Genomic DNA, 12,960 nt, shown 5'->3' on the forward strand with positions numbered 1-12,960 from the left:
GCACAGTCTGCTTTTTAAACCTAGCCTAGAGTGCCTTCTGATGTTAAAAACTAGCCTAGAACGCCATCTGCTGTTAAAAACAAAGCTCAGAACCAATTCTAGGCATAATCGTATATTACTACACGTCAGTTTGTCATACCAACCCTACTCAAAAGTATCAACAAATGCCAATTTTGTAATATTTTGTATTTTACCGTCTCAGGTCGAAACGAAAAATGCTGGGCAGGAAAGATTCCTCTGAAACATTAGTGCGAGGCCGTTTAGCCGTTGTTTCTGGGAATGGTCCTGCTACAAATCCAACAACCCCGCCAAGCACCCCAAGCATACCTGCAAGTCCATCTGCTCAAACGGGGGCTCAGAAAACACCGGGTCCAATCTACAGGAGTGTCAAAAAGTCCAGTACCTCGAATGAAGAGTTCAAACTGCTGCTTTTAAAAAAGGGAAGTCGCTCTGACTCTAGTTATCGAATGTCAGCTACAGAGATCCTAAAGAGCCCCATCGCGCCCAAAAGCCCAGGTGAGCTCTTGCTTGAGGGTTCTAGACCACTCGAGGAACCACTTTCCCCTATACAACAGCAATTTCCAGAGGGACCTCCAGAGCAAATACCTAGCCCTTTTCCAAAAACTTTTGCTGAGGGCTTCTCCATGAAAGCCTTTCCCACATCTGCCTCAGCTAGACAAGGCCGGTCCAGGATGCCTCCAGCTGCGAACAGCAGCCGCTACAGTACACGCAGTCGGCTCTACTGCGCTCCCATGCAGGCCATATCAGAAGGTGAAACCGAAAACTCAGATGGAAGCCCACATGATGACCGTTCCTCCTGAAAAAAATAATGCACCTTTGACTTGTAGCATCAACTCTAGACACAATCTGATATTAAGGGGCCATTTACATGACAATATTTTCAGCCAAAAACGGGAATCTTTTTTATGCATTTTGCCTGTTGATTTACATGACGAATGGCTGTTTTAAAACTGAAAACACGTCAGTTTGAAAACACCGTCATTGTCGTGTCCTTGTAAACACCCGAAAATGAAAGTCTATCAAAACCATTATTCATTTCATCAAGGAAAATGGCTTGACACAAACAAAAACTGCGCCAGTAACATGACTAAATACCCATGCTTAGATCTGTTCAATTACTGAAAGAAAAGCACAATGCAGCGGATTATAATAAAATGTATTCTGATTAGTTTTTTAATTATTTTGAGCGCATTTCCTCAACAATATTGCACTGTTCGTTCATTAGTTAAGTGAATCAGAGCACAGGCATTCAGAGTTTAAAATCACGTCACTAGCGCAGAGGAACTGGTCAAGTTTCGGTTTGTTAAGGTGTTGGCATTGAACGTTTTTCGTCTTTATTTTCATTGATGAAATTAACTCTGATGAAAACGATGACATAATGTGCGTGCATGGTACATGGTACATGTTTATGGAGGTGTTGAACCCAAACAACAATGGCAGAGTAGACGGTTGTGTTGTTGTTGCTTAAATGTTTGCTAACGCTTCATCAGCAAATTGTGGATTTACTTTGCATCAGCTATACCAAAAGCAGAGACTCTTCATACGCACAATGCAAAATCTACATACACACTTCCCCAGCAGACACACAACGTCATAAGATAATATAAGGTTAGACTTAGGTCAACAGTGTCTAAGGACAATGTTATTTTGACGTCCAATAATGACGTGAGATGACGTTGATATTTTGGTGATGTTAGGTTGTGTTGGAAAGTGACCAAAATCCAACATTGATCTTAAACCAGGGGTGTCCAAATTCGGTCCTGTAGGGCCGGTGTCCTGCTGTGATTAGCTCCAACTTGCTTCAACACACCTGCCAAGAAGTTTCTAGTACATCTAGTAAGAGCTTGGTTCAAGTGTGTTTGATTAGGGTTGGAGCTAAACCCTCCGGGACATCAGCCCTCCAGGACTGAGTTTGGACATGCCTGTCTTAAGCTGCGATCATACTGGACTTTTCTCCCCATAAACTTCCATTCATATGCACGCGAATATGTCAGACTGAAAATGCAAGTTCGTGCAACAAGTTTCGCAAAAAAAATCTGCGTTGGAAAGTTCAAGCTTGGTGAACTCTGACCTACGAAATCGCATCACATGATTGCGTGAGATCAATCGAATATCAAAACATGACCTCTCTGTACAGAAAATTTAAATATGAACCAATCACTCACTTTTTTAAATGTCTAATCATCTTGTTTAATCACGCACCTTTTCGCAGCACCGTACCACAAATTCCAGTGTGACCACATCTTAAAACCAACGTCATATTGACGTCAAATACTGACACTTATTCATTGGGTATGGCAACCAAATTCCAATGTTGGATAGACGTCATATTGGTAATGTCCACACAATGTCAAGCAGTAACATCATTAGACGTTAATACTTTGTCGTTTTTAGGTTTTGTTGGAAAGTAACCGAAATGCGACCTCTGTCTGACGTTGGACAATCACGTCAGCCTGACATTGGATTCTGTCGTCAATCCGATTTTCATGTCCCAGCTGGGTTCCTTACAGATACTGTTAAGTTAGAAGATGGGGGGGGGGTTGTCGCCGTAAACTGAAGACTTGGGGAACGGGGGTGTTCTGGGGGAGCGCGGGCACTTCAGATAGTTTCGGAAGGGCACTTTCTATCCAAGACTGTCATGTGCACTGCACAGGTTAAGCCCTATGTGTGCACGTGCCTTGCTCTGGCATATGTAATACAGCGTTACTGGCCATTTTTGCAGATTAAAAAATTTGTCATGCAAGCGTGAAATGCAAAAAAAAAAGTTTAATTTTCCGTTTTTGGCTGCATCACTGTTGTGTAAACAAAGCCCAAGTCAATAATGCTGGAAACTTAACATACACAGTATGTGTTTTTAAACCGACCGTACGCAAACTACGCTAGCATATCCACAAAAAAAAAAAAAAAAAAACTATTCTAAGGATGATTTCCAGTGGTGGTGTTCCAGCGACTTCCATGAGCATATTTATTATTTTCTGTGAATGCTTTGTGTACCTTTCCTTTGAGAATGAGAGTGGAGAAAACGACATGCTAAAGGCCCATCACTTTGTCATTTTTTCACAGTGCACCAACGCGGATGCTTTTATCACACACATATTTAGAAAGAAACAGTACTGTAACTGGGGTAACTGTGAAAATGGGTCCGGATGGTGTTGAAAGAAGGGATAAAAAAAAAGTCTTGTACCTTAAAACAGTTCATGGAGCACAGCTTGGGACAATCAAAGAGTGGCCTTTTGTATAGTTAGCTGTAGCAGAAATGGGCTAGCCATTCGAGTTAGCCTGCAACTGGATCTTATTGGGCAAGACATGTAGCTGTGGTGGATTATCCTGATGGCCACTATTTTGCACTTCTTTTGGTACTGAGAAAATGTCAGACATTTTTGAGAAGTCTTACAACGAAAAAGCCACAATAGACAAGTGAAAAATAAATATCTATGTATAAAATATGAATTTAAATAAATCTATTTTAATGAGATTAGCTTAACGGACTATCTGGCTTCCTTTTAATGCGCCAAGTCGTTTTAAAGCAATGCTGCAAAAAGAAAGACCACGTTTCTTCCCTTTCGTTCAATATTTATCTTTTTAAGCAGGATTCTTACAAAAAAAAAGTAATAATAAATCAACCAATTGTTGAACTGATTTAAGAAGAACATCAGCAGCTACAACACAGGCACTAAACGTATTCTGTGAATACCGATCTTTCCTTGTTTATTAATGATTCTGCTCACTGTGAAGCGATTTTTGTTATTGATCACACAGCAGAACTAATACTGTGCAAGCATTTTACAGCCAACTTGAAATTATGCCTCCACCGCTGTGGTTGTAGCTTTTATATATTTCATGTTGATAGATCAAAGGAACTGCATGCAATAAAACTTTGGAGAGGAGCCGATATTGGTACGTCATTTTTTTTAGGAGTATCAATAAATTTGTCGATTATGTCAAATAGGTCATGAGCTGTTTTCCTATTCTTAAAAAATCAAATCTCTTGACAATCTTTTTCAAAGAAGTGTATGTGTAGTAAAACGGAATATGGCAGAGTTAGAAAGGTAAGTAGACGTTTTTTAGAAGTGTGTAGTGAAAGTGCTTTTGGTCAGGAGGTTTTTGCGGTTTGTGTTGCTTTGGGTTTGAGTGTGCGATGTTGAGAGGGCAATGAGGGATGTTACTAGAAGGACAAAAGTTGGGGTTCAATCTTAAAGGGATAGGTCTTTTAAATATGTACTGACCCTCAGGCCATTGAAGATGACTTTTTTCTTTAGTAGAACACAATTAGTTTGCATAATGGTAGTCGGTCATCAATTGTTTTAGTAATTAAAAATAAAAACATCCAAATAAGTCTGAATCAATCCTCGTGACTCTTGATGATACACTGAGGTCTAATTGGTTAAAAAGCGAAATGGTTGCTCTGTGTAAGAAATTAAATGCTATTTACAATGGTAAAATCTAGCCCTTGGTTGCTTGATGACTAGGGTTGCGTATTAAAAACCGGTTCCATTTTAGAACCAGTTCTAAATTTCAAAGAATTTGATGGCTAGAGTTGGGTCTCAAGAATTGTTTCCATTTTAGAACCAGTTCTAAACTTCAGATAATTTAATGACTAGGTGCATATTAAAAACTGATTCCATTTTAGAACCAATTTTAAATTCAGAGAATTGGATGACTAGAGTTGGGTCTCAAAAACCGGTTCCATTATAGAACCAGTTCTAAATTTTTGAGAATTTAATGTCTAGATTTGGGTCTCAAGAACCAGTTCAATTTTAGAACCAGTTCTAAATTTCAAAGAAATTAAAGACTAGAGTTGCATATTAAAAACTGATACCATTATAAAACCAGTTCTAAATTTCAAAGAATTTGATGACTAGAGTTGGGTCTCAAAAATTGTTTCCATTTTAGAACTAGTTCTAAATTTCAGAGAATTTAATAACTAGAGTTGCATATTAAAAACTGATTCCATTTTAGAACCAATTTTAAATTCAGAGAATTGGGTGACTAGAGTTGGGTCTCAAAAACCGGTTCCATTATAAAACTTGTTCTAAATTTCTGAGTATTTGATGACTAGCGTTGCGTATCAAAAATCAATTCCATTTTAGATTCAGTTCTAAATGTCATCCATCCATTCATTCATTTTCTTGTCGGCTTAGTCTCTTTATTAATTCGGGGTCGCCACAGCAGAATGAACCGCCAACTTATCCAGCAAGTTTTTATGCACCGGATGCCCTTCAAGCCGCAACCCATCTCCGTCAAACATCCATACACACGTTCACACACACACTCATACACTACGGACAATTTAGCTTACCCAATTCACCTGTACCGCATGTCTTTGGACTGTGGGGGAAACCGGAGCACCCGGAGGAAACCCACGCGAACGCATGGAGAACATGCAAACTTCAGGGAGAACATAGTTCTAAATTTCAAAGAATTAAATTACTTCAGTTGGGTCTCGAGAACCACTTCCATTATAAAACCAGGTCTAAATTTCAGAGAATTTGAGTTAGATCTCAAGATTCGATGAGGATTGGCAGAATACGGTAGAATCGCTCAAATTAAAACTCAACTCTATTGATGATGTATGCATGAGCACCGAAAACTGTTTGCTCAGGCTAATGAAAAGCTAATGAAAATGTAAATAATATTCAATTTCTTGCAGAGACTGATGGTTTCACTTCATAAGACCTCAGTGTATCACAATGAGTCACAGAGATTCATTTGGACTTGTTGGAATGTGTTTATTTTTAATTGGTCACTTTTTACTGACATTATGTTAATCATCAAGCATGATGAGTTCAGCTAAGCAAATCTTTTTTAATTTTCTACTGAAGGGCGGCATGGTGGCTCAGTGGTTAGTACTGTTGCCTTACACCAAAAAGGTTGCTGGTTTGAGTCGCGGCTGGGCCAGTTAGCATTTCTGTGTGGAGCTTGCATGTTTTCCCCGTGTTGTTCCCAGTCCAAAGACATGTGCTGTTGGTGAATTGACAAATTAAATTGACCATAGTGTATGTGTGTGAATGCGAGAGTGTATGGGTGTTTCCCAATACTGGGTTGCAGCTGGAAGGCATTCACTGCATAAAACATATGCTGGAATAGTTGGTGGTTCATTTCACTGTGGCAACCCTTGATAAATAAGACCCTGAATGAATGAATGAATGAATGAATGAATGAATGAATGTTCTACTGAAGAACCATGATGGCCTGAGGGCGAGTAAATTCACTGATGAACTGTCCCTTTAACACTGATGGGAAACAGAAACTCTTTTCTCAATGCTGGTAAAAGTAGCACAGACAATAAAATATCCAAAGAAGAGGTGTAGAGTCACGTCAGACTGAGAGACAGAGCAAGTCTGAAGTAGAAGGACATAAATAAGGATGCAGATCAAAGTAAAGACTAGGTTTAATAACACAGATGGACTTGCACTACAGTTTTGATGATCGTTTTTTATTTGAATTCAGTTTCACCTCACGCACCGTAGTTTCATTTTTGGTACTAAAGCAGAAGGATTTTTAGTGTCTCGCTGGATGGATTTTATGAACTTTATGCCTGCAGATATATTTATGTTTCAGAGGTCAAGCTTTATTGAGAAAACACTGGTTTTGAACGACAGAACTTAATGCTGAATATAAAACCACTTATAAATAATAATACTGGCATAAGCTACCATGTTTATGATCCCTTGAAACCCAATGGTGTCCAGTGGTGTGTCTGGCTTTTCTCTCCTTTGTGCCATTGACCTTCTGGTGTTTTTTGCAACTTTACCTTGCTTGGTGCGAGATTCGGTCTTTGGATCATTTATAAGACCAAGTATTTAAGCAACACTGTAAAAAAAAGTGTATGTAAATTAGCAATTTAGTATTTTTCTTCATATTTTTATGCTTTTGAATTGCATTATATGATCTTGATCTTTCCTCCAACAACATTTAATGTTGAAAAGGTTAAAAAAAAGTGACTTTTATGAACAATTCTAATAGTTTAAAGTGATTTATTGTCTGGGTTGATGTTGTATATTACGCTACAAAAACTTTGAAATACACTGCCAGTACATTTTCTGTTGTTTTACACACTTTATATTATTTCTTAAACATTATCATTGGTGGAAAGAGTAGTGAAAAGTCATACTCAAGTAAAAGTAGCATTATTTGAATAAAAATGCAGTGCAAACAGAATAAAGAAACAGTTGTAAATATCACTCAAAGTATGAGTAAAGAGTAGACCTTTCACATGTACTCAAGAGTAATTAGTAGTGAATCATTCGCTTTTAAAAGCTGATGCATTTACATGTCATTTGTGCATGTGTGTGTAAACGTAACATTCTGTAGAGCATTCAGTTATTGCCCAGCAGGCACACAACATCAGACATTAATATTAGATTAGATTAAGTTGTGAGGTCAGGTGATCTAAATTCATTGTTTATCCAGCATTTAAGGACATTTATTTAGCATTTAGCAATTATTTTATGTCCAATAACAATGTCAAATGACATTGATATTTAGTTGATTTTAGGTTGCGTTAGAAAGTGACCTAAATCCAAAGTCGAGCCAACATCTTAAATCAACGTCATATTGACGTCAAATACTGGCATTTATTCGTCAGGTACGGCAACCAAAATCTAATAGACGTCATAGTGGTAACGTCAACACAACATCAAGTTGTAACATCATTAGACGTTGATATTTGGTTGATTTTAGGTTGGACGTTTTCTAACGCCCATAGACAAGAAAAAATAAAGTTCTCACTTAAAACTGTTGGGTTAATAATAACCCAACGGGTAACCCATTGATGGGTCATTTTGGCACCGACCTGCTATTGTGTTATTTTAACCCAATCCATTGAGTTGTTAAGGTTAACCCAACAATTTGGGTTACAAAAATAACTAATTTGTTGGATTATTTTGACAAAAAGTGGCTTAAACACTAATCTCTCAAAAAATGTGCATCATTTCCTCCAAAAAAACTGTAGAAATGAACACTGAGGTAGAGAAACCAGTGTTATTCATATATAGATTGGCTATTAAGCACACATTTGTATCATCAAGTTAAGAGTGCTGCTTAAACGGATGTTAAAAACACGACACGAAGTGGTAATTTTATTTATATATATATATATATATATATATATATATATATATATATATATATATATATATATATATATATATAGTGTTAGAGCTAAAATAAACTACATAAGGCAAAAACAACATTACGCACGCATATTAATACATCTGTTCTTTGTCAGTTAAATCAGTTGACTGTTGAAATTCAAGATTTTTAACCCAACTGGTTGAGTTATTAAGTCCCTTAATCGGCCCTTACGATCATGGCCTCCCAATCATCCCCGTCCACCGAATTGGCTCTATTACTGTCTCTTCACTCCACCAATAGCTGGTGTGTGGTAAGTGCACTGGCGTCGTTGTCCTGTGTCTGCCGTCGCATCATCCAGGTGGATGCTGCACATTGTTGGTGGTGTGGAGAGACCCCACTCATGATTGTGAAGCGCCATACACAGTAAATGTGCTATACAAATACACATTACATTACATAAATAACCCAACAAAGGCTAAAAATAACCCAACAAAGCACCAAACATTTAACCTAACTGAGTTATTAATAAATAACCCAATAAAGGTTCAAAATTACCCAACAAAGCATAAATTATTTTAACTCAACTATTAGTGTAAATAAATAACCCAACATCTTTTAGAGTGTATAGAGACTGCAGGTTGAAGGAAAGCAGTGGAGTAAAATTACAGATACTGCTCTAAAAATGTACTCAAGGGAAAGTAAAAGTTATTAAACTACTTAGTATATTACAATTCTTGAGAAAAACTACTCAATTACAGTCATTTAAGTATTCTTGTATACTTGTTACTTTGCACCACTGCACATTATAATATTTCAATCTACTAAAATGTCAATAAAAGTCACTTTGTTGGACCGTAGAGTGGATTTTTCAACATTAAAAGTCGACAGAGCAGAGATCAACATCCCATAATGCAATTCACAACTGCAAATAAACGAAAATCACCCTTGAATCTTAAAATACAGAAACTAATTAACATGTTTTTTTTCTACAGTGTTTACTAGAAGCTACCTGCTATCTAGCTTTAGGTAGAGATGCTATTCAGAGAGGGAAGAATATGATTATAATCTGTTGCAAATCTAAAAGGTGGCAAAGACTTTAAAGATCTATTAAGATTTTTAAGCTACCTTTCCAACATTGTAAAATTTGCACTGATTTAGTATGTTTGTGAAGCTTTTCACATTGTGTGTTGCTGTACCTAAGGCTATTTAAACAGGAGAAGTTAAAGGTCCCGTGAAATTAAGATACATTTTTTTTAAATGTTAAGAACAGTATGTTAGTTTTAAGGATATCTATAAGCTAGCGCGCTCCAAAACCGAGACAAAATTCACGTTTAGAAGATATAAACATCCAAAGTTTGTGGTTTGTCACTTCCGCTTAAATGTATCATCAATTTGACTGGCATCATACTTCAGTTTCTCATTAAATATTTCGACCAATCAAATGCTCTCTATTGTCTGATAAGCCCCGCCCCCCTTAAAGACGCTTCTCGTTAGCTTTTCATTGGATGCGCTTAAGCTCAACCACTCTCACTGGCAGAGCTGTGATAAAACAGAACACTATTGGCAGTTTTTTAAAGGGGAGGAGCTACGTTATGCCCCGCCCTCTCTTCATGTTTTAGTTCAGATTACGACAAACATTGAGTTAAAAAATACACTTTACGGGACCTTTAACTTAAAATCGGTTTTGATTAATTATGCTTGGTAAATGGTAACATGCAAAGATTTGTGTACCAAAGGATTTCAGAGTCGAACAAACACTTGCTGTATTAAACACACACACACACACACACACAGTTATGTGATGTCTCTTCTGGTACCAAACTGAAGTCTTCAAGCAACTACAGTGATTTTATTTCTTATTTTGTACAAATCTGTAAATACGATACCTTTTAAAACAATCGTTTCCAGGGTGTTTCTTATGTACAATGTTTTCAAAGTTTACATTAATTATAAGCCTTTGTATATTTTTGATCTGTGCAACACTTTTGAGTCTTGTATTTATTTTTTAGTAAACTTTGTGGAAAGTCCCATTGTAAAAAATGTCTCTACAACCGTTTCGCCGTCTCGTCCGGCTGCTTAGTAAATGTGCATAGAAGAGGCCAATAAATGTGACTGCTTCAAACACGTAATCATCCGTGTGTGTTCAAGTGTTTATTTGCTAAACTGAAACATTTGCAGAGGTGTGTATGAGAATGGTGTTGATGGACTTTTGTGTACTGCACTTGACTCAATTTAAGTTGCATCAACTTAAAAGCTCTTCAGCCAGTTGCCTTACAATTGTAAGTTGTTTTTGTTTTACAGATTACTACTAGTACTACTAACAATGATAATGATGATGATAATAATAATAATAGTAATATAATAATAAGATAATAATAATAATAGTAATATAATAATAATATAATAATAATAATAATATAATAATAACAATAATAATATAATAATAGTGATCATAATAATCATAATAACAGCAATAATAATAATAATAATATTATAATAATCATAATTCATGCATTCATTAATTTTCTTGTCGGCTTAGTCCCTTTATTAATCCAGGGTCGCCACAGTGGAATGAACCGCCAACTTCCAACTATCCAGCAAGTTTTTACGCAGCGGATGCTCTTCCAGCCGCAACCCATCTCTGGAAAACATCCCAGAATTATGGACAATTTAGCCTACCCAGTTCACCTGTACCGCATGTCTTTGGACTGTGGGGGAAACCGGAGCACCCGGAGGAAACCCACGCGAATGCAGGGAGAACATGCAAACTCCACACAGAAACGCCAGCTGAGCCGAGGATCAAACCAGCGACCTTCTTGCTGTGAGGCGACAGCACTACCTACTGCGCCACTACGTCGCCTGAGAACAGTATTATAATTAAATAAATAAATTAAACTCATAATTAAATTACTCATTTGCCATAAACTTTTTAATAACATAGTTGTTTATTGATTTTGCAATTTTATATGGGCCTACACATTATAAAATGAGTATTGACATTTAAAAATTATTACAAAATCACTTAATTACTTCGGTTAATTTCGGTGAATGGCGATTCAGGGGAGTCAACTGTGAAAATTACCCAAATATTTTTATGTTTATATTTTTTTATGAATGCATCGGTTTTTGATGTTAGGATGAGAAGAGTTGGCTATTTATTTGTTATTTATTTTTCTGACAGCGCTAAGTCTGAGTAATCGACAAATAAAGACATAAGGTGCGTTCGACTTCATGCAGCGCTGCGCAGATCGATCGAAATCTGTCTTAAAGCGGTGCATGCTGGTTAGAAATCTTGTCCGGATTGATGCTGCGCCGACGCCATGTGACTGTCACATGTGGCATCAAAGTACCGCGACAGCGCTCCGAGATCAGACGGCAAACTCAGACCATGCAGCTTCTGAAGATCGACTGCAGGAGCTCTGATGACGACACCGATATTACACGATTGGCCGAGTTCAGCACATGACAACAAACACGTTGATTTCGGGTTTATAATTGGACAAATTCCGATTCAAAAGTTTCAAAACAAACAATTCACTTTTCACACCCTCTCTATCCTGTACACATCTTACTTATTAAAAGACTACAAATATTTTACTGCAGTAATCATCTTTTGTTAAATAATCCGGTTATAAAGGTTAGCTTGTTTGCACAGGTTTGTTTTCAACCTTTTTATACAGACTATTTACTGCATTCATCTCCATGAACGATTTAAATGATATATTTTAGTGTATATTTTAGTGAATAACCTAAATAAGTCTTACAGACTTGAAATAAAATAATCATCATCATTGATCCTGTCACCCTAAAGCTCTCTTAACAAATTAAAGTAAAGAACTATTTTATTAAATAATTATAAAATGGTTTTATTATTATAATATAAATATATATTTTATTTCCTGTCTAGCAGTTTAAAGGCTACCTGCTCTTTCTGGGAAACTTTTACATCGCTCACTTATTTTACCTTTTGTTCTTTTCAACACAATCTTTTTGGATTAAAATGCTTTTTTGAAAATTCATTCATTTTCCAAAATAATCTAATTTATTAAGACCTAATCAAAGCACCTTGTTTTGCTTTTTACATTGGAAATGTTTATATCTATAAATGTACATATATGTAAACCTTTTTTTTAGCATATTCAAACAAAAAGTATTAGCCTAAAGATTGATGTTTAACTCCTAGAATTTATGCTTATTGCTTTGTATTTAATAGACCTGTTCGTTTTTATGTTTATATTAACCTCTTATTTCCTCTTATTTCTCTCATGCATTTGTAATATTTTATTCGTAATTCTCCCTTATTGTTTAAAAGGGAACTACAGTTTGTAGAGACTGTATTCTGTTTTATTTGTAAATGTTTTGTTGTTATAAATAAAAATATATATATATATATATGATGACCCCATGTGATCGGTCATCATGACTGCAGCAACTGAGTCCCGAAGTGTCCAGCTGTCCGTCTTGACGGCTCCGTTATCAACTCCGCCCCCACCTGCGCTCGGCTAATCTCGTTGATCACCGGCTGCAGCTGAGCTTCATGTCGAACGCACCTATACTTACTAGACATAAACAGAAACACATTCAAGCAGGCTGAACCCAACTACTAATTCACGCGACATACGGGAGAAACATACTAACAAACATTTTATACAAATAAATATTTACAACTAAATAAATAAAGATTTAAAAACATATGTTTAATTAACCACAAAAACAAATATAAATAAGTAATTATAAATAATCTGGGTGAATAAAATATTTAAAGAATAAGCTTTACTACATCGGTGCTCCCCCGGTTACTTTGAGTTGGTATCAGCCGACTGAAGTGGGAGGTATAAACATCCACTGCGACTCGCTTCAAAC

General features: G+C 36.5%; 1 protein-coding gene across 4 annotated transcripts in view; it reads left to right on the forward strand.

Moving 5' to 3' along the window:
• nhsa (Nance-Horan syndrome a (congenital cataracts and dental anomalies)) overlaps positions 1-3,908 on the forward strand; it is a 212,338-nt gene extending 208,430 nt beyond the window's left edge. For all 4 annotated transcript variants that reach the window (XM_087307630.1, XM_087307631.1, XM_087307632.1 and 1 more), the window contains one exon: positions 203-3,908. In XM_087307630.1, coding sequence (XP_087163756.1) covers positions 203-821 — 619 coding nt within the window. In that variant the 3' untranslated portion in view covers positions 822-3,908. The remainder of the gene's footprint in view (positions 1-202) is intronic.
• Positions 3,909-12,960: the final 9,052 nt, after the last annotated feature.

Source organism: Danio rerio, chromosome 23 (assembly GCF_052040795.2).
Source record: "Danio rerio strain M-AB ecotype USA chromosome 23, GRCz13ab, whole genome shotgun sequence".
Lineage (NCBI taxonomy): Eukaryota > Metazoa > Chordata > Actinopteri > Cypriniformes > Danionidae > Danio > Danio rerio.